The 26,386-nt window shown below is 31.2% G+C and overlaps 1 protein-coding gene across 2 annotated transcripts in view; it reads left to right on the forward strand.

Annotated features, from left to right (window-relative positions):
• The window catches only part of LOC121124510 (band 7 protein AGAP004871), a 353,186-nt gene that overhangs the window by 39,117 nt on the left and 287,683 nt on the right, over nt 1–26,386 (forward strand). For both annotated transcript variants that reach the window (XM_071890909.1, XM_071890910.1), the window contains exons 2-4: nt 15,789–16,009; nt 18,793–18,949; nt 19,737–20,009. In XM_071890909.1, the coding sequence (XP_071747010.1) occupies nt 15,809–16,009; nt 18,793–18,949; nt 19,737–20,009 (631 nt within the window). In that variant the 5' untranslated portion in view covers nt 15,789–15,808. The remainder of the gene's footprint in view (nt 1–15,788; nt 16,010–18,792; nt 18,950–19,736; nt 20,010–26,386) is intronic.

A 26,386-nucleotide genomic window follows, 5' to 3' on the forward strand; every position in this document is an offset into this window, starting at 1 on the left:
GTATATGTGCATTTTAAATACATTCAGCTTATGTCTTGAATATTCTTATAAATGTTTTTAAATGCTTATATAACATAGTGTCGTTGGTATCCTGTAGCATTAGTATTTCAAAATCTTTGAAATAAATTTTGGTGAAAAAAAGTAAAGAATATTTATGAATATTAATTAAGCAAAATTGCCTTGAAGAATGTACATACAATTTATATATATAAAGATATAGTGCTCCCTGATGTATATCATATTCTGATTTCAAAAGTACAATGTCAGGGGTATCTACAGGAATATATATTTAAGCAACCTTTCGAGTCCACGTTTTCAATATATATTGCTCCCCAGCCTAAGCTATGCCCAAACTTATGAAGAAAAAAAACATTGCATTTTGGTGTCAACTGGCAATTTCCTCTCTCATCAATTTTCTTAAAATTTGGTTAGTTGAACTAGAAGGAGCTCATGTGTGAATGAATAATTCATGTAATTTTAATTAAATGATATTTCTATTGTTATGAAAATGAATTGGCAACTATTAAGAGCTGTAAAAATGGTCTAAATCCTCGATAGTATTTACCAAAAGGAAAACTATATATTGGCAAGTTTGATAGACGACATATCAGCTGACAGAAATTACTTTAAAAACTATAGTAATCTTTGCTCACTAATACGCATAATACTATTGTCGTTTTTAAAGGCTTCTCCATTTATTTATTGAATCAGAATAATGATTAGTAGAAAAAAAATATATCGAAAATTAGTTGCGTGAGTAAAGTGTACATAATTTGTAAATATTCCGATTAAAAAAAATAATGGAATATTTTTTGGAAATTGATACAATAAATAACTATTGGCCTTAAAATATGTTGTTTATGAGTTGATATTCGACATCTCTTATTCGTTTCATATTTTTTATTTGAATTTCCATTATCATCAAACAACAAATTGTTCTACTATTAGAGTTGCATAAAATATGATCTAAAACAAGAGTGATACTTTTTGTAACTGACCAATATCAGTTTGTAAATTTAGAAATATGGGAAATAAAAACTAATCTTGAACAAAATTCAAAATAAAAAGAAATTTTTTTATTGATATTTTTTTTTACTTCTGATACATAATGTACATTATTTCAAAAACATATTTGAGTAAATTATAGTCTAATTATGAAAACTTATTGGATAAGGTACAAAACCTAAGTATTTTATTTATAGTTTTGAACCTTTATTTGATTTCAAATACTAATATTGTTCAAAAAATGGCCACTTCTATATATAATTTGATAATACGTATATAAATATGTCATATAAAAATAATTGAGTAGAAATTTTGGGGGATCAGTCTTACATCCAGAACAAAGTACAGAGCTATAGAATTACAAAGACTTCAATAAATATGTGCTTGAAAATATCTTTATTGGGCCATCAGCAGGAATAAATAAATATATACATGGATTTTTTTTTTTTTTTTTTTTGGGGGGGCTTGTTTTTTTGTATTGTTTTTTAAAAACTTTAAGAATTGGTTTTTGCATCCACAGCTGTTTAAAAATAACTTAAATTTTTTTTTTTTAAATTTACAGTTGTTCAAAAAACATTTTATTAATTGAAAATCTGAAGCTGTTCACTAAAATTTTAGTTTTTGGGAATTTTTTTTTCAAAATAATTTACACTTTTTGGAGGAAAAAATCTAAATAATGAATACCTTTTAATAGATTTTTTTTTTTTTTTGGAAAAATGGATATTGGGGGGGATCTACATCCTCTACAACCCCCCGGAACACCCCTGATGATATTGTGATCGGAGTGTCTCGTTTCGTAGAAGAGGTTGTCATTGATTTTTTTTAAATTATCATAAACAAACAATGAATTAAGAATTATAATCACAGAAATGAAATAGTTTTATTATTTATACCTACTGAAAAATTGTAGCACAACTTGTTGTAAATTAGGGTGTGCAAAAATAATGCGCACCCTAGTACTCAAGTACTCCCTCTATTTATAATGATACAATTGATAAGATTTATTTCTTCTTCTTTTCAAATTATTTTCTAAAACTTCTAGTCTTTGTTTAGTATCCATGGCGGGAAAAAATGGTTTATCCTATTGCATAAAATTTTATAGAGCTTCATAAAATATTTAATGCCACGTCTATGCTATAGACTGATGAGGCCAAAGCTGTAGAGTTTCTATGGATATCTCTCAATGAAAGAAACTTCAACACAAACCATACTTGTACCTTTTCTATGGACGTAAATTAATAGTTTCTGGAAAGATTCCAGATCCGTACATTAATATGGGGAGGCCATAAAGTTTCACCACGAAGGAAGGGTTATGGGTTTTCAAACTTTGTAAAATGAGTCCTTGTTCCGATTTGCCTTTTTTATAAAATACTGTATATAAGACCGGTTTGATTTTCAACGTTTTTCAAATTCGATTATTGTCATCTGTAGGTCGCACATCTTGATCAAATTATGAAAAGAGCTAAAACTCTTTTTCTTTTTTTTCTTATTTTTAAAGACCATTTGGCATATCTTAATTTATTATTCATACAAACAAAAATTATACCTGAATACAACACAGTTCTTTCACATATTTGATATGGGTTAAAGAAAAAACAATAACAAGGAAAACGACATAAAAATCCCTGCTTTTTTCATTTTTTTTTTCGTTATACAAGCACCAAAAAGTCCAAATTAACGAATATTATCTGACAAAATTAGCATAAACGTCTAAAAAAATTGGATAGGCATTTTTCTAACCTATAAAAAGCATGATACAAGTTTTTTTCTAAAATTATCTTAGTGATCAAAAAAATCAGGGAATTTTGATGATACGCGTATAGCGCGCACCCTTTATTGCGCACTTTCAGAAAGAAGAGATCAAAAATGTCATTTATTATTTTCTCTTATTGCTCCATATGGTACCTCAGAAATAAACTTTAAAAATATTTGTTAATTGATATGAATATCGTCTCCAATAATTAATAATAGTACAATAATGATGAATGCGTTATTTCAATATTTAGTTCCTAATAAAGAATTTATTCCAGAGCATAACAAGATTTCTGAAAGCTAAGGAAAATAAGGCATTCCAAACTTTAACCGGGGAACGATTTCAGGGACTTTGTGAACTTGTGGCCGAGCTAACGGTGATTGTATTCATTTAACGTCTAATTTTTCTTATATTGTTGATTTTTGTGAAAATTTCAATAATTTTTTCTAAGAATTAAAAGCACAGCAGGTTTTAATTCTATTTTCTGGACTTGCAAGCGTTTAGATGAATCACCCTTTACATTTGAAGTATATAAATAATGCATAGTATGTTTTGGCATTAATGCATTTGATATATGTAAATATAGATACTCCGTGGCTTGAGGCAAGAAAGGAAAGGTCCTTGTTATAATACGATTAAAACATATATATGTAATAAATATTATTATTTGCAATTAAATACGTCTTCTTACAAACTTCGTAATCAAAAAGAAATGAAGGGATTATTATTTAATACACATTTGTTATGGGTATTAATGATTCAATTATTACCAAATGCATGCTATCCTTTGCATTTGCAGTTTATATTAATTGAGCTTCACTCTTTCCGGAGCTTTAGGTACACATTTAATGTAATTTTTGGTTTACACAGTAAATTTTGAATTGTTTTTCCAAAAAAAATGATATTTGAAATTTAATTTTAGGAAATTTAAAAAAAAATAATAACTTTCTCTAAATAACTATTTATTTTTGAAATTTTTCTCAAAAAATTAGTATAAAAAATTATTTTTTTGTGAACTACTTTGGATTTTTGGAAATCTGGAAAGTTCTCAAAATCTCAAATCTTTGGAAATCTGGCATTGGAGATAATTGCTCTCATTTTTTCAGAGCATTCTTCATCGTTTAGAATGGATGAATTGAATATCCATCTCCTTTCCGTTTTAGGTTATATATTGGTTCGAACTTAGCTAGAATAGACTGAGGGTCCGAAATGTAATTTGTAATTACGGTAAATTCAATAGGCATTAATGCATTCCCTGTTTTAAACAAGCAAATGTCCAGACGTGAAGATACAACCGCATTGTTCCTTGTTTTAGTAGAGAAGGTATATGAGTCCTTTCCTAACAGTTCATCACAGTCAACATTTTTTTTCTCCATAATTATCCTCAGACTCCTATAGGCTTTCTAATTACCCTTTCCTGTTGCAGTAGAATATTACTTTTTCAGTATTAGATTCAGATCCCGGATTACTTTAGTACAACAATTAACAATTAATGGATACAGTTCATTAAAAAAAACAGGATTATCCTCATTTTGTCTATAAATCTCAAAAATGTCGACAAAAGCACCAACTTGTTTTATATGAATGTAATATAAACTACCGCTGGAGGGATAATATTATAAAACAGGACGTTGTTTTGTTAATATGGATACTCCTCGATTATTTTCATTTGAAATCGATTCGAAGATATCATAAAAGTTAGGAATTCCATAAAACTTTTGATACTTTTTCTCGTATCCACCAAAACAATCATATCTGGCCAATCTAGAAATATCAAGTACTTCATCAGCTCTTTTTTCCTTGGCTCTCCCGTCAGAGAATTTATATTCAAAGAACAGATAAATAATGTCATACAAACTGAATGAATATGAGAAAACAAGCGAAAACACATATCCTGTATATTGCTGATACTTAGTACCAACAGGTTTACTTTTCTTCCCCATTGATATTCCACCAGGAGACTTTGGTGATGAGTGCCTTAATAAACTAACTGATCGGGTTCTCTTTTTTGAGAAAAAGGGTCATTACCCTTTTTTTGTTCTGGAGATATAATAACATTCTTTCTTCATATAGTTTCAATCGTCCATTGACTTCCATTCTTTGATTCATCTCAAAGATTTTTATTCAAGCTGATCCCTGATTTGTCGGCTTTACTTGACATTTCCTTAGCACTTTGATTTACATCATCTCCATTTTTTTAGCATTTACATCCTCAACGGTGTCTTTTCGCCATTTTAATTTCTACTCTTGTTTGATGGTATTATCCCTACAACATTGGAGAGGGGACTGTTTTTTAATGCTTCTTCCGTCCTTCCTAATACTACTTCTTGAGGAACATTTAAGGGAGTAGAACCTACAGTGCATACTTCATCTCCAGTAGAAAGCTTTTTGTTGACAACGCTTCCTAGATAATTATTGATTAGTGGTGATTTAACAATTTTCTGCCTGAGGTTGCCTATTAATTGACAAAATACTTTTTTCAATTTTTTCATGAAAAATACTCTCATATGCAAAAGCCGAAACTCTTTTTGCATTACAAGACAACTTAGTAAGTCCAACAAAATATGAAGAGTAGTTGAAATGAAACAATAGAAACACGATTTCATAAAAGATGGCGACTATCTTTTCCAGACAATACGTGAAAGAATAAGGCTTCTAGAGAGTAGAAACTTATGAGAGGTTAAAAACCTGTTTTTAAAAGGCCTCAAATAGCAATAAACACTATCTCTGAATACTAATTTAAACACTTAAAACTTCATAATTCCAAATTTTTACTTTTCAAGTATGTAAACAATCTCTAACCTCACTTTTTAGATTTATTTATACACCATTAAGGACTCGTACGTCTTCATTTATAAATATATAAAAATGAACTCCTTAAAAATATAATAGTCAAAGCTTAACTTTTGAAATTTTTTCGACAAAAAATTTAATTTCTCAATTTTTTTCAAAAATAATCAAAAACGAAGACGCCCCTGTGTATACGCCTAAAATAATATGTCACTGTTGTACTACGTTGTTTTCTTAATTGTATCATTTAACCTTTCCCCAAGAAGAAACGGAAAAAAGTTCCACTATCAGGTCTCAATTAGCCAAATAAATCAGACATACCAACTACTATTTATCTAAGTAATATGTAAATGTTGTACAACGTTCCTTTGTCCCAAAAAAGTAACAGAAAAAATCCCTTAAATCAGTTGGTAGTTTGACAAATAAGTCAAAGATAGCAACAGCTTACTTCTTATTTACGCCAATACAATCATGTTCATATTATTTATCTACAATTTTTATAAATGAATTACATTTATTGATTGAGGTAGACCATGTTCCTTTCCTTCTCCTCTCCTGCCTTGTCCCGGCTGCTTTTAGGTGATGTAATGAAACATCCTGACAGTGAAGCTGCTCTCCAGGCTACCAAGTTGATTTTCGGTTTCTTTCTTTTTTACATGCCCAAAATACATGGGATTTTCATAACTATACAGAGCTCGAAGATGAAATCTACGTCTCTTTGAGTCCTATTCGAACCAAATGTTGAGGTTATATGAATTTAGTTATTAAATTGCGCATAATATACAGACAAAATACATTCATTCAGTCACATGCCGTCACAATACAAGAACTATATCCGGAGATTCACTTCACAGAGAAGGATTAGAGATGCACAGTAGTTATGTATCTAAATAATAATCAAGGACAAATTAGGAACTGTTAGATCTGTAATACCATTGTGCTGACAATTTGTTACATCCAGGAAACCAGGAAGAAGCTGGAGGATTCCAATAACCCCAGGAGGTCTATGTTGGGTTTGCAGAAGGACTACAGGAAATTCACAGATGTGGAGTTCATCTAGAGGGTGTGTATACCATAATAAGACAAATAAGAAATTAAACTACAACAGGCATATTTTATAATCTTATTGAATAATGATTTTCGTTTAATAGACAAAATCAAATTTTAATTAATTTGGATAGTTTATATATAATATATGGTCCGTCAACACAAAATCAAAATTGAATGATTTTTTTTCAAAATTGAGCGTGAATTAACAATTATATTCTTTGAAGAATTGTCTTTTTCTTTTTTTTAATGTTCTTTTAATTGATAAAATGGCGCTGCACTATCAATGTATAAGTAAACATTATAGAATAATAATTATATCGTTTAACTATGGAAGACCATATCCATAATGTATCAAGATAATGTCTGAATGATCTTTGTATTCTTCAACGAATATTGGTCAATTTCTATTAACAAATTATTAATATTAAGCCTTTTGTTAGTGCTGCAAAATACACTTTCCAGGTGATCCATTGAAATCTGAACACTTGCTAATTCAATAATTAATGAATATATTCAAATTTCGATATATTCAAGCATAAACAAAAGAAACTTGAACTCTTTTGATAACATACAAGGAGAGAAAATGATACATGAACGTGATCCATGAATTTCTGTTCGTGTACTCCAAGCAGTTTGGTGATTCTAGGACCATCATCTACGCCATTGGAAAGTCAGAAACGTGGAAAGGAAGAAAAGCTCCGTCAAAGAGGCCAAACTTGACCCAAAGAAGTGAGAGAAAACAACATAAGTCAATCCCTTTAAATCTACGAGGGTACACGCAAGAGATCTCGTGTTTTCACACCAGATTATCCAAAAGGCTATCAAAAAAGTAGATAGAAAGAGCCTTGTGATGGTGGAGAGGCCACTTTTGACCCCATCAATGAAAGAACTCCATCTCTTCCGATGAGAGGTTCTTTTGAATTAATGTTTGGAACACTTTTTGGCCCCTACAGTCCTGATGCCGAAACCCTCGATTACGCCTTTTGGGTCTATGTCAAAAGGAAGCCATTTTATATCTATATTCTAAGCACGGACTCCATCAAAGCTCATGTCATTCAGCACTGGGACGCCATGACAGAGTACTATACCTGCAGTGGGTCCTAGACCACCTCCTACCACCTGGAAACACCTTAATTGCCACTCAGGACGACTACATTAATGATTAAGTGAGCTCAGGACCTCCATTTTGGAGTGCAACCCTTTTTTCCTTCTGGATTCTGTTTTAGCGCTTCATGTAGGTAATTTGCCACCTCCATAGCTGGTCTTAAAGATAACCTTCCACCTCGTAATTCTTGTCCACCATGGCGAAAACAAACGTATGTTGCAATCTTTATACTTCTCTATTCAGGGCTAGAAATTACAAGGCCTCATGTTGATCTTAACCCATTACTGCCTGACGTACTTTGAAGAACATAAAAAATAATTTTTACTAAGTGGCTACTGTTCTTCTCTAAAAACATTTACAATGTTTCAGATTGTCTTAACCGGCTAATAATTTAGTGGATGACGAAGGCTATCATTTTATGTTCATTTTATTTCATCCCGATGTAAATGATCTTCAAACAAAACAATAAAAATATAATATAGATATAAGGAATTAACAGAGAAAATACATTCATTAAGGCTTTTGCACTTCCTCATTTGAATGATCATCACACTGTGAGACTTTTTATGCCACATGCTACTGGCAAATTAAAAAGCTTTGTAAAATTGTTGAGTCCATTAAAAAATACAGTTCTTCATTAAAATAATTGATGAATAACAGACAAAACATACGACAACTCCTCAGAAAATCGATAGCCTTTATTTGCCTATCTATTTTGCAAATCATGATTTTTTTTTTACTTGACTCAACAGATCCTTCCAAATCTTTCTAAAATTCGCACACAATCCGTAAAAATATGCAATGGTTTGTATATATTTTTCCACATTTCAAGGAGGAAAATGTTCCTCCCAGTGTTTTCCCTATAAAATAGTTGCACATTAAAGCCTTGTTGTTGAGTTTGCAAATTTCTACATACTTCATTTCCAACATTTTTGAAGACCTGTAAATGTTTAAAATCTTTTCCTCTCCCTCTATATCATCCAAGCCGGCAGAGTCTGTTTTACAAATAGGACATAATCCAGAGCTAATTTTGGAAGAAATCATCCTAAAGGTGGCTTGGATTGCGTACTGTTGGTAGTAGGCTTAGGTTGAAAGTTATTTGTGTTCGTTTGTCAGAAGCAACATATTATTAATAACTATTGATATTTTTTTTGTTGATAGAGTTGATAATTTTACAAGGAAAAAAGAGCACAGTCAGAATTTAGGAGCAAGACATATGGTACCACTCAATTTAGTCTGCTATTAATATCAGCTTCTAAATCAAAATTAGTATTAGTATTTGTATATTTAATTATTTTATTTTACCTTTTTAAAACAACGTACACCGATAATAGACGAGAAGAATTCTTATTTCAGAGGGAGATGCAGACACCTCGATCCTGCTAGTTATTTTTTCATTAAACAATTTCACCTTGCGGTATTTTGCCTTAATATATGAGTAAATGATGATTGATGATGTTAAGATTGATGTACCCATTGAGTTTTTAATCAAAATATGTGGAACATAATTTCTGCTGAAAAAATGATAGAAGCATGTGCAAAATTTCAATAAATACACCAACAAAATTTCAGTATATAATGAATTCGAACCTGAGAGAAAATCGGTTATAAAATTAAAATATATTTTATAAAAAAAACGGCTACTCACTCCTCTATAAGTAAATATCGTCAGGCATAATAGATTATTCATACTAGAAAATACTCATGGATTGACAAAAAAGCATAACTTGAGGCCGGGGCATAATTTTATCATAGTTCCAACAGAAAACAAACATTTAATGCATTTTATAGAAATACATATTGCTATTTTGATTTACAAAATAGCAATGGAATATCACTTTCAACCAAAAATACACTTCATTTATTTTTATATTAGGCGAAATATCCTTGAAACGAAATGGTATAATGTAAAATGTCCAGAGGTAAAATTACCGAGCACCCACCTCAACAGCCCTTTAAATTAAGAACAAACAAACAAACAAAAAAGAGGAGACACAACAGCTTCTTTTGCCTTTTCAAATTTTTTGAGGTAATTTTTTTGAATAGAAAATGCTCAACTTTTCATATCAGTAGAAATAATCATTAGTGTGTGAATACAAAAAGTAACACAGAAGATTTGTTGGATTGTTTTTTTTTAATAATGAGCATGGCACTTGAATTCTTTTGTTTTCTTCCTGCTCTTTTTTGAGCGACTTTAAGCTATTTTGGAATAGAATAGCTATGAACAAAGCTAAAAATAATATAATCAACGGATATAGTCAAAAATGTAAAACTAAAATTAACGTGGTCACTCTGACAATTTGAAGAATGTTTGAGAGAAGAACAGTTTAGCTTTCATGCTGTTTCATTAAATTAGCTGCAAGCACCCATAATTTAAAGGAAGTACACTAATCCCGACTCCGTATCTAGAAAATATATAGACAGGACCTACTCAGATGTCGATTCTGAATCATTCTTTAGTTCAACAAGGACTTACAATTATATGGTACAATCTGTATTTGACAACCAACTTGGGTTTTCTTTCTTTTTTTAAACAAACATTCTCTTAAACTAATCATCCGATTTTGATAAATAAAAAAACGACACTGAATGAAACCTAAATAAAAACAAATATTATGATTAAATATAATTAATTGCCATTGGCGTCAATAAGAACTTCGACTCAACTTCGAAAACGGGAGCAAGTCTTGATGACAGTCCTCTTAGGCAGATTCCAGAATTCCTCCTAAATCCTTGACATCAGCTACAATTGGGTATTGTAGGAGGATCTGTTGGCGTATCACTCAACTGCACTCCAACTATCAAGTAAATGAGGTTTCTGTACCATGAACTTAAATGCAAAACACTCAATAACAAAAAATTTGGACACTTTTTGTGACAGACAGTTATATTTGCATGGGGCATGGAGGAGAGTTTTGCAATTATCTGTAGACTCTTCCAGCCTCTTCTTGACTTTCGAAACAAATTATTTTTTGAGGTTTACCAAATTTACAATCTCAATATTACTGCGTCTGACGCAGATCATAACACTCATACTTTGTTGATCATTTCAAATTTCTTCAAGAGACATAACACACTTCTGGCTAGTCAACAAAACAGTAAACATCCATGTACTCAAAGTTTGTCAAACCCTGATTATACATAAGTATTGGTAGAATCGGTAGTATGGATCCGATTCCAAAAACTGGCTCCGATACTTCAAAAAAGACCAATTCTTGCCTATCTAAATGCATTGGTAGACCCCTACTAAGTACAAAAGAAAGCAAGATTTGTTTTTGGAGTCCTCATTTTGGAGGGTTTACTGAAATGAGAAAGAATACTCCCTCTAGTTAAATAATATTATAATTAATGCATGAATATTTGAGCAGTTCCATTAACTATAATACATATACTCAAATCAATAAACACCAAATGTGAACATTTATATTGTATATGTTTATACTACTAAATCATTATTTGCATTTTATATTTTGCAAATATTTACGACATTTTAAACGGTCTGTTTCCTTACATTTCAAACACCTTAATATGTATGTGTTATTTAATAGATTATTTTTATTATTATAAATAAATGTTTGTTAAGTCCAAAGGTTCGAAGAAAAAGAGTAGGCTACACTCATTAAAAGAAGTACAACTACTGTAGCCCTCTCCCCCCCTCGTAATCCATTTAAGGTTCAGCTTAAAAAAAATCCTTGTGGACGTCCCTGGACGCACTCTTGATATGTTTCCTTTTTTTTAGTAACAGTATTTTTAGTATTTTATTATTAAGAAAAGAATAAACAACTCAAAATCAATTTAAGTACCATATTTGACTAAATTTTTTATTTACTTTCTCCTCTTTCACAAACGATAACAGCCTCGACACGCTAGAGCTCAGTTTGGAAGCTCTTAACAATGAGGGATGTGTCTATGGCTACCACGTTGTTGTGATGGTAGCTTGGATAAAATCCAAATTTGGATGAGAAGTGTGGCAGACATTCTTATCTAAGACACTACAAACTACAAAGTTCATAGGTTATAGGTCATGGTTGGAGGCAGACCACATGGAGGCTGGTCAGAATTCAGCCAGATTTTTACTGGATAAATTTTGGTTCTTATTGGCAGCTTGTGGCTTTTAAGGTTTTTTTTGATCTTGTGGGAAGTCCCTATGGAGATGCAAAGAGTCTCGATAAGGTTTTTCGTCAATGACACTGTCACGGAGGAGATCTCATAGGTGCTATCGATTTTGATGTATTTTTTGACACTTAAAGACCTGGATTACAAAAAAAACTTGATGATTTTGTTTTTGCTCTCGTTTGCCTACATCAAAACACTTTGTAACCACAAATAACGTGAGATGAAATGGTATTTTAATGTTACTAAAAGTTTTCAGTTTAATATATTTTCACAAAAAATAAATTTTATATTATTGCACATTTAGTAGATGTGATTAAAAAAATCAAGTTTCCATTATTTATTTTCATCCATATAAATGAAGCTTTATGTGCATAATTATGGGCTATTAAAATGAGGCATGTTGCATTTTGAATTGCTACTCTATCACTGAAAATTGATATTTTATGTAGGTATTATAATAGTCATATATAAATAAATGCAGTTGTTACTTGGCCTGCATTAGTGTAGAGCAAGGCCATTATAGGGGATTATTTAATGAAGATGATGATTTAAAAAAAAAATGAGGTTTCTATTCCCGTCACTCTTTTGACAAGAAAAGTTTTCTTATATTATATATTAAGAAATTTTTGATGTTTCAAAAAAATATATACTAGATTTTTAAAGGAAGAAAGTAATTATTTTATGTTTTCTCAAATGAAGTTTATCCGTTTATTAATCACAAATGCATGAATGATTACACCTTAATACCAACAAGAGAATACTTTGTCCGTGTTTGAAGCCGTTGGATAGAGCAAGTATATGACCCAGAGTAAAATCCTCCTCATCAAGCTTGAAAAGCAAAACTCTTGGCCTCCCCACAGCCCCAACTGTTCCACCCTGTACATTGTTATTTTAGACCTAAAGGAGAAGCTTTTAGGAGGCTGATAAAGAACAAAGAACCGACTGAAGGTCGCTATGATCACTGCTTCAGCCGACCTATAGACGAGCTTTGGAAGAAACTTCTGTGCAATGTTCCGTACCAGGGTGGAACTGGTCATTAAAGGAAAAGGAAGTTATAATGATTGAGAATGTAAATAAAGTCTCCCTTGATTATACTTTTAATTTAAATATTCCAAATTTGAGGATTTTTTTGGAATATAGCCATTTTTGTCATTTTAAACGAATGAACTCGTATAATCGGTGTATATATATTATAGCTTGTCTGTGTATTTTATGGATGCCCACACCTTTGGGCCTTGGGGGATGAAAATTTTTAAGGGTGCCTATTTTAAACTGTGGGGAGAGGGGTTGCCCATACATAAAATTGTTTTTTGAGCTCAAAGAGGCGAGATAGGGAGTTGAATTATGAATCTAAAAGTGACTGTCGTCTCAAAAACAACTATGCTAATAACAATATTTTCTAAATTTATCTAAAATCAAAAAAAAAAAAAAAAATGGCAAAATAAGAAAATCGGTGAAATTTACAAATGCAAAAAATGGACTTTCAATGGAATATTGGATTTGTAGATGACATAAAGTTTGTAAAAATTTGTCTATGTATTCATTTGCATATAAATATGACACTTAAATATTGATTTATAAATCAAATATCTGTCTTGTTTTTGAACTATTATACCATTTTTATCTGGGTTTTTTTCCTCAAACATCAATTTATAAGAAAATATATCATAATGCATGCTTTTTGGGGCATAAATTTACTACCCTAGCTTATGTATTTGTGTCTTTTTAACACTGCAAATTAATATTATTTTTTTTTTTTTTTTTTCCAAAATTAGAGTAAAATAGTTTTTACAATTTTTTCTGCTAATTTCGATTTGGAATTTTTTGACAGTAATAAAAGATGAACCTTCAAAAAAATTATATGTTATTATATTATTTGAAGTTTATAACACAGTATTTAAAAAAAAATCATAATCACACATTTCTTATAATTTACAGACATGGGTAACACATTGCTAGTACTAACATATTTAATCAGTTTAGAAAAAATAACACCGAACAGAAAATAAATCGGTTTAGGACCGAGTTTACTCAACACTTATTTAATATTTACAGTTTTCTTCATTTTTTATGAAGATATTTGATTAACTTCTTACTTCCTTCTTTCATTTACAAGAAAATATTATCTTCAAAAAGACAAAGGTATGGAAAGTTCAGAAAGGAAGACAACACTCACATTGATGAAAAATATAACATAGCTCATTCATTGATGAGGACACATCCGTTCATATGAATTTATAATAAATGGCATATATATTTATATATTTTATATGAATGAATTCATAATGAAACCCACTCCAATATTATTAATGTAACAGACACAAAATATTTTTATTAGTTTTAATTGTAGTTTTATTCAAATTTTTGTTCGTATTTTAAAAATAATTATATGCATACAAATTATAAATATAATACACGGTAGAATTTTAAATAAAGAAGAAGTTTAGACCTCCATATCTTGGCAACCCTAGGAGATCTATGTGTATGGAAGTAAGTTGATCTGATTAAGCTGACAAAATTGTATGAGAAAAAAATACAAAATCCTATAGATATCCTTCGAAAACGAATGTATGTACCATTATTGTTTGCCTCCATACCAAGCGCACACCCAAGGAGATTAATTAATTTTAAAAAAACATCCCAAATAACTGTTAACGATGTAAACAAAGTTAATGGGTCGGAACACCTGCAAGTAAGACTCTTGATCGTTTTGAGTGCAATAACGCATTCAAGAATTCCTAAAGGTCCTATAGGAAGTAATTGACGATAATCCAGCATCTACACGAAAAGCATGGCTGGCAGAAGTAACTGGGCCCCACACAATCAAGACTGCTGTCCACTGTGACTTGAGGTTCAAGAGGTACGTCTTGAATGTCTGGCCATATTACGTTCATCAAGATGAGATTCGGACCAATGCATCCTATCTTGTCCAAATTGACGTTCCGACAATTTGGACATGTTTTGGGCAAAGGAAATGTGGGCTCTTAACTACCCGGATCTGAAACCCTTGGACTACATTATGTGGCGTGTCTTGAAGAAAGATATTCCAATAAACAAGCAAATATTCTGCTGACTCCTTACAGATTCCATATGCGAGGCAGTGCCCGAAACAGACATATAATTCATGATCATGGCATTTGCCATGATCAGGGCATAATTGAAAACTTTGGTTGAAGCTGGAGGGGTTGGTTTAAGTAATTGGCTTTATTTTAAAACCCGTCATGTATGAGCAAAATAATTTCGAATTGCCGAATTAATTTAGGGAAAATAATTGAAAATACTATATCTTTAAATTTTCCGGTCTTCAAAATCCCATACTGTATATTTTTCTATGAACATATATATACAACCATGTTTGTCATTAGTTTGAAAGTACCAAACTTTTCATTTTGATGAATGATTCCATAATTTTTCCAACAAAAAGAACAATTAAATTTTTTTTGTTAAAGTAATATACATTACATATTTTATTTAAAAAGTTCCGAGAGAACATCAATTTTAACCAAAAAGTACAAAAATGCCAAATAAATCTAATTTATTTTTATATTAAAATGAAATATCCGTGAGGCAAAAGGGTTTAATGAAAAATGTCTTTAGAAAAATATTTGAAGGCCAAATTACTTAGCGCCATAACTTAGGGTTCATAATATCACTTTTACTTTATATAATATCTTAAAAGTCGACAGTTATTAGCGTTAACTCTCGCTACTGGTTCAATAAGAAATAAATACTATTTAACATTATAAAAATTAAATACAGGAACAACTTGTTCAAAAAATAAATACATTGAGAAGGATACGACATATTTAATCCATCTATCATCTTCTAATTCAATTTCAGAGATCCAAATCCAACCATCATGCGTGTTATTTATAAATAATCCTTATTGATAGATGAATTTATATAATACATTGATTATAATATATTGACACTATCTTTTTTTTTTGTTTCTTTTTCTGACAACCGAAGTGCCAACATAGAGACACGAAATGTCTGAGTCGCCAAGGAAAGAGGACGAGTCCCGACCCTACTCAACCTCCGCTTCCTCCATCAAATCCCAATCCACAACTGGATGCCAAAATCCATTTGTACCCATTCCACCAAAAGGATCCTCTTTTTCAAGATTTAAGCAACTCTCAACACGGAAGCACACGCAGAATCGGGGCACCAGATCCCCTCATTTATCCGAGGTGAGTAATTATCTATGAGATAAGATATAATATATTTAGGCTTCCAACAGAAAAGTAAGCTTAAAATAAAATTTTATATGTTTTTTAATTGGTCAGAGCTGCATTTATTTAGTACTAGGGGTGGTTCACGTCATTGTCCATACACCACAACTATTCACAAAATATATACTTTTTAATGTTCATTTAGTTTGTTAGATGGAGTTGTACTGATTAAGTATAAGTAAACATTTACTTCATCTGACCCTAGAATCGTTTTGGTAAAATCCATATATGTGAAGTATATTTCTTTCTTCAGGAATCGCCTGGGCGCGAAAGCACATTGAATTCAAGGGAATAACCTCTCCCAAGCGCGTTGTCGATGAGCTACAACGATTGCATCACAAATGTTTAACTTTTTTTTACAAAATACTTTAAAAATTCTCAGTTGTTCAACAAACTAGATTTTTTGGGAAAGAAATTTAAATAATTAAAATAAAAATATTAATTTTTTCGAAAAGAATTTCAAAAAACCACAGGTATTCATAAAAAAATAACTTTTTTGAAAAAAAGAAATCAAAAATCCTCAGTTGTTCAAAAAAATTAAATTTTTTAATTTAATTTAAAAAATGTAATTTTCCGGAATTTTTTTTAAATATTCCATTTTCTAGTCAAAAGCAAAAATTCCTTAATAAGGAGGGGGCTACAGCCCCTTTAATATACCCCCTCTCTGGTCACTCCTGTTGTCCAGAGTTATTAAGCGTCGACAAAAAGACAAACATAGCTTTATTGTAAAGGAATTTAACATGGTAAGAAATCCTGATTTTACTTTCAATTTTTCATGAGCACACTCACAGGCAGATACTCAATATTTAAATGTTCTCTCCTCAAGAATAAAACAACAAAAATAGCGGCTAAATATATATATATATACACATTTTTAATATGTCGTGATGACCCATTGAGTAATTGAGTATTCAGACTAAGCTAGTTTAACGCTGAGGTTTAGCTACAAAAGCCTCATCTAAATCTGTATGTAATGTTCCCCCTTTTTATTTTATTTTTAAATATAAGCGTGAGTTACACACGCTCGTTTTAACAGTATGGTACTCACTCACTCTGTTCTAATATGATGCAAAAGTGACTCATTTCCCTAGCTTTTAGGCAAGAAATTTAGACTCTATCTGGTCAGAATTTTATTCTGATGGATTTTAAAATCTGGATTACTTTGGAAGACAGGGTATGCAAAGAGGCAGATCCTAATTTGGATACAACGAAAGCCTTTGCTATTAAGCAATGGGATACATTTCCAAGATGATAACCGGTGGCTTCTATGATACCTTGCAAAAGAAACTCAACACTGTAGTTTGTACGAAAGAGGAGAAGGGAAGAGATATGGGGGAGGGTATTTGACTAATTTTTGGCCAATTATTCATATAATTATTTAATATAATGTATGAATTTCCTTCTGTAGGAGTGAGTGTGAATCGAAAATTGAGCTCAATATTAATATATATATAGTTTTTTTGGTTTTTTTTTTGCGATCATTTTTGATTAACTATTACATTTTTATTATATTTAATAATTAAATAAAATACCTAGAGGAATTACATTATAATGATACAAATAAACGTTTTACTTTAAAATTAGAACTCTAAGGATAAACCAATTCATCCGTCGTTTTTTTATGTTCTAAAACTGTCAGACTGACCAGCAATCACTGAAAATAACCAAAGGCCTCAGGTTAGTGAAATCTGTGAGATTGCTGAATAAGATTAATTTCATTGGCCCCCTACTCACCTTATTTGAGCCCCCTTGCCTACTGGGTGTGGTCCTTCGTCAAGAATAACAACAAATTGGCCCCCTTATAACTAATGAAGCCTTATTCCTGCTATCTGCCGTACATTCGCCTGTTTTCGGCCAGCGCAAGTTAAAAATACATGCACCTGTTTCTACAGCCGTATCCAGGCGGTTTTGGAGTTGCAGTTTCATTGAATAAATGTATTTTTACAAACATAATAAACATATGTATTTCATGAGTTCAATCAATATCAACAAATAAAACTGTAGTTACAATTTTTGGGCGTAGCAGATAAAATCGTTCAATTATCAATTTTGGCTACTTTAAGTAGTGTAATTTTCAACGCACACAAAACGTTAAAAAGAAAAGATTGATGATATAAACTGACAATGATTATTAATCGTCTAAGAATACAAATGTAATTCACACACTGAGGTCTTCAAAACCACTGTAAGATATTATTGAGACGCTATGACAGAAAATTACATCTAATGTGAGTGCCAGGCCTTCCACTTGGAAGCCATAATTACTGCTGAGGGTAGCTTCATTAATGGATAAGAGAGCTCAGATACACACTCATGTAATTATAGTATTAATTTTGTTGAAATGCTATTGTTAATTAATAAGTTATATATTGTTCAAGTTTTAAATTCAAAGTGTTCGGATGTTAAGGGATCACTCAGTATCTATTCGTTTTATACTGCATTATTATGAAAAGCTTGTTTCATCGACGACGCCTAATAAGTCAAGGAATTAAGCGATATTACCCCTAGTTATTTCATATTTTTAAATTTTTATTCAAATTTGTATATTGGGACGTCCAAAAAATCAATTAAAAAAGAAATAACATTATAAATCTATACATTTTGTGTCCTAAACTATATACTATCTCTCCATCTTTTGTATAAAATATACTTAAATAAGATTGATCATACCTTAATTATATAAAAGTGCCGTTGTCTTATAATTTCATTATAATATCTATATCTCCTTTGTTTTTCATTAGACTGAGTCAAGCAAAAAACCCATTGAAGACTTAGAAGGAAGTGAAAGAGTAACAAAGTCCAATGCTGAGGATGGTTGTGGGGGTAACGAAAAGGACAACTCCTCACCCAACAACACCAAAACCGATCCTAAAAATACGGAAGTGGAAAATACAAAAGGTATTTAGTAGTGCTGAGTTTTGGTTTGAAGATCCTAGACCGGTCTGAAACCGTTATGATTTCTGTTGCACCAAATTAATTCGGTCCAACAAAAAGTTGGATCTATACCGGTCTTATATAAATATTTGGTCCAAAAGTGTGGTCTGAAAACTTTGCAACATCAACGTGAATATGGCTGCACTTGTAAAAAAAAAAAAGGTAGTCACAGCCTTCTAGCATCAGTTGAAAGTTACTCATAAAAATTTCAGGCATTTTGGACGTGCAGTTGTTATTTAATGGTCGTTTGAGTGAATTGATGTAAGTTTTGTTTAAAAATGAACAAAATCAAAGTTCAGGCTGTCATTGAATAATTACGTTTGTAAGTGTAACCTTTAAATAAATTTAAAAAATGGCAGGTACAAAGGGAAATTGAAATTGCACATGTCAAAGTCAATCAAAGTCGGAGTAATTACAGGGTTGAATAGGTGGGAGCATCTCTGGGAGAGGTATTAAGAATTACAAGCAACACAAATTTACAGACAAAAACTAACATCAACTTACTCAAAAGAACTGTAACATAATGACTGTGTGTCCAGAAACGGTTGAATCTTTGGCTAGTCACTGTCAACAAATGCAAGATACACGTGTTTAGTTTTTATTTACGAGTGATGACATCTTCAAATTGAGGTGGACAAACTTTTCAGACCACCCTCGTTGATCGGTCTAAAAGTAAAACTCCTCTGGTTTTTATTAGGTCATAAATGATAATAAGATTTTGTTATCAGTCCTTTTTTTTTTAACCCTACAGGAAATCTTCAATTATCTGAAGAGGCCTATCCATCTCTTTCAACTTTTACTGTACCACAAATCTCTGTCCTGACTGAATCGTCGTCCAAGCCCAAAGATCTGGATGAACAAATATCATATTTCCGTCGAGGGTCATTTAACCCTCCACTTAAATCCTTTCCAGCATATTTAGATGCGTCCAGTGGATGGGGCTATACTGATGGTGGATCAGATTCTGATCGACCAGGTATGAGGCGTCACTCGGGATATTTACAGCCCATACGTCATTTATCAGGTAAGTGTATTTATCTTCTTTTTTTTACAATATATGTTTGGCAAGGATAGGATTTTTCTTAAGCATGAAGAAAAGGAGGGATCAGAATGTAAGGTAGCACTTAATATAGACCCTTCTTAATGTCAACTACTTATTATACAATTTGGAATGGGAGGATAAATTTGTTTTTTAAATAAATGAACCGTTTTCATTTATTATAGCTATAGTTGAGGCCAAAAAATATATTTACTAATATTTCTTTGAAACAACAACATAAGTATGAGATAGACTACTCCATCATTTGAGCTGTTAGAGATAGAGTAAACAGTAAAGGTATCCTCATCAAAAAAGATCACAATGCGTCTAATGGTTCCTCAGGTTTCTACAGGTTCCATAAGAACCCTGGATACCGCTGATGGAAACTTCTTCATCTTCCTGGCCATGACAACAATTTTGGTATTTGTCTTTTTCTCAAGGGCCGACTTCAGACAGCTGGCAGACACTAAGAGCCTACATACTGCGTACTTTTTGAGCGTGTTTGTAGTCTCCCCGACCTTCAACCCCATAAGTTAATTGTTGATCGTCTTCCTTAAGGCTCAAGTCTCTTTGCCAGAACGTCTTCTGGGATAATCCCGCAGAGAGCAGCACGACAAACTCAATGCTCTTATCATTCTGTTTGCTTTTAGAGGCGACTAAGACATCCGAACATTTTGTAAAAAATAAGCCAGAGTCTAACAACTGGTCCGGTAATTATTATACGATGTAGGATCCCAAAACTTGCAGCAGGATTATTATATTACCAAAAACGGGTGTTTCATCGGAATCAAGAAAATATATAACTCAAAACAAATTGATGATATGTTAAAAACTATTTTCATCTTTATTTTATATGTCATATGTCCTCCTTCTCAAGCATTAACTGCCTACACACGCTCCAAACACAGATTGTGACTATGACTTACGTGTCCATGGCGTATCAGGGTGTAGTGTTGACAGCTCAGAGCGAATCCAGATTTTGAGGAGTCATTCTCTACCCAAATTGCAAAGTTGAGGGGTTTGAGGTCTAGGCTACAGGAGGGCAACATGAAGGAAGTTGTAGCAATCTGGATAGAGAAGCTGACACACGTTCCCTTATGTGTTATTTGTTGTAACGTCCATATTTTTAAACATAAAGACATATAATATTTTGGTTTCAGGTCTCGTTTGATTGCGTCATGAAACCTCACAATTAAAAATAGCATGGATAAATGTGTAATTAACTGAGTCCACTATGTTGGGTACACATTCTGACATATCGAACTTGGATGCAGATATCTGTAACAAAACAAATATCATGCTCTCTGTGTTTATGAGCAATTTTCTTTTAGAAAATAGCTATATTGTTTGGCAAATAAAAGTTGAAAAACTTTGGTTACAATGGTTATACTACTTATTAAAGAAAAACATCAGTATTGAATAGACCACTTAGTATATTACAAATAAGTTTAATTATAAGGAAGTAAATATTTCCTACGGATGTTGTTATGCTTATATTTTTTTAAAAGTCATTTATATTTGTTTGTTTGTTTTATGGGTCTAATTTCTTCAAATTTTGAAAGAATTTCGAACAATATTATCCAAGGGATTTTTTGGACCTTAAAAAGCGTCCTATTTTTAATGGTATCAACAATATATATATATATATAATGACATATACATTCCGTCGGACGCCCCTGTGTAGCTTCTCAAAACTCAATCAACTTTCTTCCTTTCTCAAAAAAAATGTTTATATAGTATATTCTTGAAGAAAAGTACCCAAATCCTTTAACAAATGTACTATGCCATGAAGACAAATGAGACAAAGGATTTTGTAGCTATTATTGACTCAATAAAGATCAATGAAGTGTTGAAATATGATCAAAGTGGCGTTTATTATAGATTATAATTTGCTTTTCTTCTCGTCAATGAAAGCAGGAAGCCTCCCATCAAGCAGTAAACACAATGAACATTGGAAACACCCTCTTTTATAAAATTGACATTAATAAAAAAACAAATATGCTTACAAAAATATCTAGGAGTAACTATTCACACAAAAACCTTTTTATTTATTAAAGTCTACTTGTACATATATATGGTGTCTCAACATAAAAACATTCTTGAGCAGAAATTAAAAAAAAGATACAATCCTATTTTTTTACCTCGAATACTGAGTATAAAAACGAAATCTGTCGCTTCAGATTTCCAGACTAATCACACAAAACTGCATAATCTATATATTTTTTTTTGGGTGAAATATAGAAATTAAAATTTTAAAAGTCATTTTCATGTTTTTTTTTACCTTAAATAACAACAATGAACATGATTTTTATTCGGGGGAGTTCCAATACTTTAATTTTGTTGCATAGAGTACTCCATCAATTTATCGTTCTTATGTTTTAACAATAAACTTTGGCTACTGTTAGTATAATTAGCGGCATATGTTCAGGCTCAAATATATTTTTTTTTACTTCATATAGGGTAAATACAGTTCAATATTCAATAGACATATTTGAATCAATTAAAGATTTGTTTTTCAAATTTATAGTATTAACTAAGATACCCAAGAATATTATCTATCCATTAAAACCTTTATTTCATTTAAGAAACTTATATAGGCCCCCAACGTAACCCCTTTAAACAAAGATATACATTTCTCATTCTTGAATTGTAACGAACTATTTGACTACTTTAAGAGCAATTTCCAGCACACTCTAAAAGGTGAATAAGAATAATTCACATAAAAATAAAAATTGAATCGGTTTAAAAAACTAAAAAGTTTGCAGTCGAGTCCTAATAATTTTTGTCAGTCCTAGGACCAATCCTTGTCAGTCATTTATGGTAACTACAAGAGCTGTAATGACGTAGTTACTAACTATGTTCTGTATGCTGTTTAACATAAGACCTTTCAATGAGGCAAGACACCTGAAAGTTAAAGTAGGAAATGTTTGGCTAGAATTTATCATTAAACGTTTTAGCGATCATTTATTATTTTCTTCATTTTTTTATAATTCAATCTTAGCTAAGAATGAAGAATATCTATAAAGATAGCTTTGTCCGTAGGAATGAAGGACCGATGTGTCGGTCCTTAGAAGAGTTGAAAGGTAAAAAAAAAATCTGAGAGATAACAAAAGGAATGCAAGGGGAGGGGGAGACGGATTTGGAAATCAGTTCTAGGATTGAACCAACAACAAATAAGTAACAAATCATTCAAACTTGCTTTTATTTTGACGGAAAACTCAATCACATTAAAATTAAATACAGACCATTTAATTTAGAAAATCCTATTTTTTTCTATGATGGGTAGTAACAAAAAAAAATGTACGTTTTGGTATCAGTGATAATTTGGTTACACAATATGAGGAAATAATAAAAGATATGAACAAAGTCAATTAAGTGCAAGACTAATGAGTATGAAGGCTATTTCTACAAAACATGACTCAGTACAAGGCTATAAAGTGAAAATACTATTAAAACTATTCCAAGATAATTGTTTTATAATATCAAATACATTTATGTGTAAATTCAATTACTTTGCAATATAATTTGCCCTTTCTAAATATATATATTTTGATATGAAAATATGTAATTTGTTTTACTATAAAATGCATTAAATGTTATTTTTGTTGGAAAAATGATAGAATCACATCCCAAAATCTCAATACATACACTAACAAAAATCTCATTATGAATGAATTCGAAACAAAGACAAAATAGCTTATAAAATTAGTGAAATAAAAAAAAAAAATTATTAACACTACATCATTTCGAAACTAAGAATTGTTAATCACTCCTCCGTAGAAATTATCATTAGACATGATGGATTATTCATAATGGCAAAGTCTCATAAATTGACACAAAAGCATAATATGAGGCAAGAACATAATTTTATAATTCGTCCAGCGGACAACAAACATTTAATGTATTTTATAGTAATAACGAATCATTCATTTTATGATAGAATATGTATGGGTCCAAGTGAAGTCACGACTGTTCTGAAAAAAGTCATAATGAACCTAGAAATTACAATTGATTCCGACCCTTTGCTCCCTCAATCATGGGACTGGCGGCAATCCCTAATAAACTGATAAAAATTGTCGGCAAGTACTCCGAATAGAATTGGAAAAAATAGTTCAGAGAAGACTCTTACAGTACAGCGGGTCCAGGGAGGACGTCAGTGAAAATAATCCATGGACTGTGTTGTGGAACCCCTTTTTCAAACGCAATACTAAAATGATTTCGCTATAGGATAGCGACTTTGAGCCTCTTCATGAATAAATCGAATCCAGTTAAGGATAGACATACTTGTTCTCTTTGTAAGGAAGGAAAAGCGTACCTTTTCTACGACTGTTTGATGATCTTTGGGGTCTGCACAATTCTAGAAGAAGAAATTAGAGGTATATACGGTTTGGATGTAACCGTACAGGACTGGATGATCGCTAACTCAATTCAAAATACATCCCATTTTAAAATTGACTTGTTAATTACATGTGTTTTGAACATAGTGTACTCTGTTCAATGCAAAGAAGGAGGCCTTACTATGGGCTTCGAATTTGTTATCCAACAGAGTTTAAATTTAATGAGGAGGTTGGACCACAAAGGGTCAATGAAAATAAATCGTTATATCACTTTGCTTTCCTTTTAATACCACTCACAAAATAATAAGTCAAGGACAACAGTCCTTCAATAAGTAGTCATGGTATGTACATAGACATACAATGGCATAATCTCTCGGAACAATTTTATAAAATCAACGTAACCTCTAACCTTTTAAATTTATCTTCGTTCACTATTTTATTATTTCTTATGTAGTTTCTATTTATTTCAAGTAACTTTAAAGATTTTGTTGTTTGTAATAAATAGTAAACTAATTGTTACATTTTCTTTTTAAATTCAAATCATTGATATTGGATTACAATATATAACGCTTATAAAAATACTGAAAAATGTCATACAATATTAGAGTGTATTTTTAGTATATCTATGAAGTTAAAAAAATAAATCGGTTTTTGTCTCTTTTTCTTGATTGTTGTTCAAGATTACTTTTATATTGACGTAAAACATATATATTATTGAACATATGGAACATTTCTGTCGACTTCACAATTTACATTATATCTGAAAGCGATACCATCTTGAAGATTCATAGTTGACAATTGGGTGTCTATAAAAGAAAATAGATTTTTCCAAAGAATATCGAAGAAATGTCATTAAAGATCTTAAAAAATCAAAGAAGACTTAGTAGTTGAGAATAAAACATTTTTAGGTTATTTTGTTGTTGCCAACATTTTGGTCTCTTGAAGATTTAGCCACATATTTGCCGCCTTTTGATGCTTTTATAGACCATATAAGTTCAAAAACCCTTTTTATTTTAAATTGTCCTTTAATTCATACATAACTAACTGTACTCTTAAATAATTCCTTTTTTCACTCGATGGAGTGTTTATACTTCTTCAAGCATCAAGAAATATATATATATGGAGTAAGACCAGTAGTGATGAAGATCGGGGGCATTTTTAGCAGCTCATTTTTTTGGAGTTGGGGAACTTAAGAGTAAATTTTCTTTTCCTAAGCTCTTTGTAGAGTGAACTTCGTTTTCTGCAACATTCAATAATAATCCAAACTTGATTCAACATATGCACTTGCTCATGTGGAGAAATAACTGTAAGTCCGACTCTGAGTAGAATCATGATTGACATTGGAGTAATTTTTGCCCGTGACCTTCTTTATTTCCATCTCCCAATCGTCAAAGCTACCTGTATGTGATCTAATGAAACGTCATGGGCTGCTCTACCCCAAAATGTTTTCAGTTTGGTATAGTTTTAAGAGCCCGCATTCCTTTTGTTTCAATCTATATGTTCTGAGGAACAATGAAAATAAATAGTTTCACAAATTTTTTGAAAAACAGAAAATTCAACGTATTTTTTTTATGCCATTCAACATATTCTTTGAAGGTTACAAAATATAATGCTAAAAATTGTCTCCTTTATAAATTTGGGAATTCAAAATAAAGCTTGCTTTTGTTAAAGGTTTTAAAAAATATGAATATTCCTTTTTTTTTTAATCAAACGTTATTCATAAGAGTAAAAAAATAAAGCAATAATCAGCTTAATATTGTGAATTAAGCCTTAAGATATCAAATACATTTCCAAAAAAACTAAATTTCTCCAATTCAAAAGTTTGTTAATTTATGGCAATTTTAAGATATTTATAGTTGTAGTAAAAACCTCTCTGACTTTGTTTCCTCTTCTTTCATCGTCAAAAATGTTATTCATAATGCATGCACCAACTACATGTCAACTTTAAAAATACTGTACCTCCAAACAAATTGCTATCTTACATAATATCCAATGCTTCAATAGAATGATTATGGGCCATTGGTA

The sequence above is a fragment of the Lepeophtheirus salmonis genome, chromosome 9 (genome assembly GCF_016086655.4).
Source record: "Lepeophtheirus salmonis chromosome 9, UVic_Lsal_1.4, whole genome shotgun sequence".
NCBI lineage: Eukaryota > Metazoa > Arthropoda > Copepoda > Siphonostomatoida > Caligidae > Lepeophtheirus > Lepeophtheirus salmonis.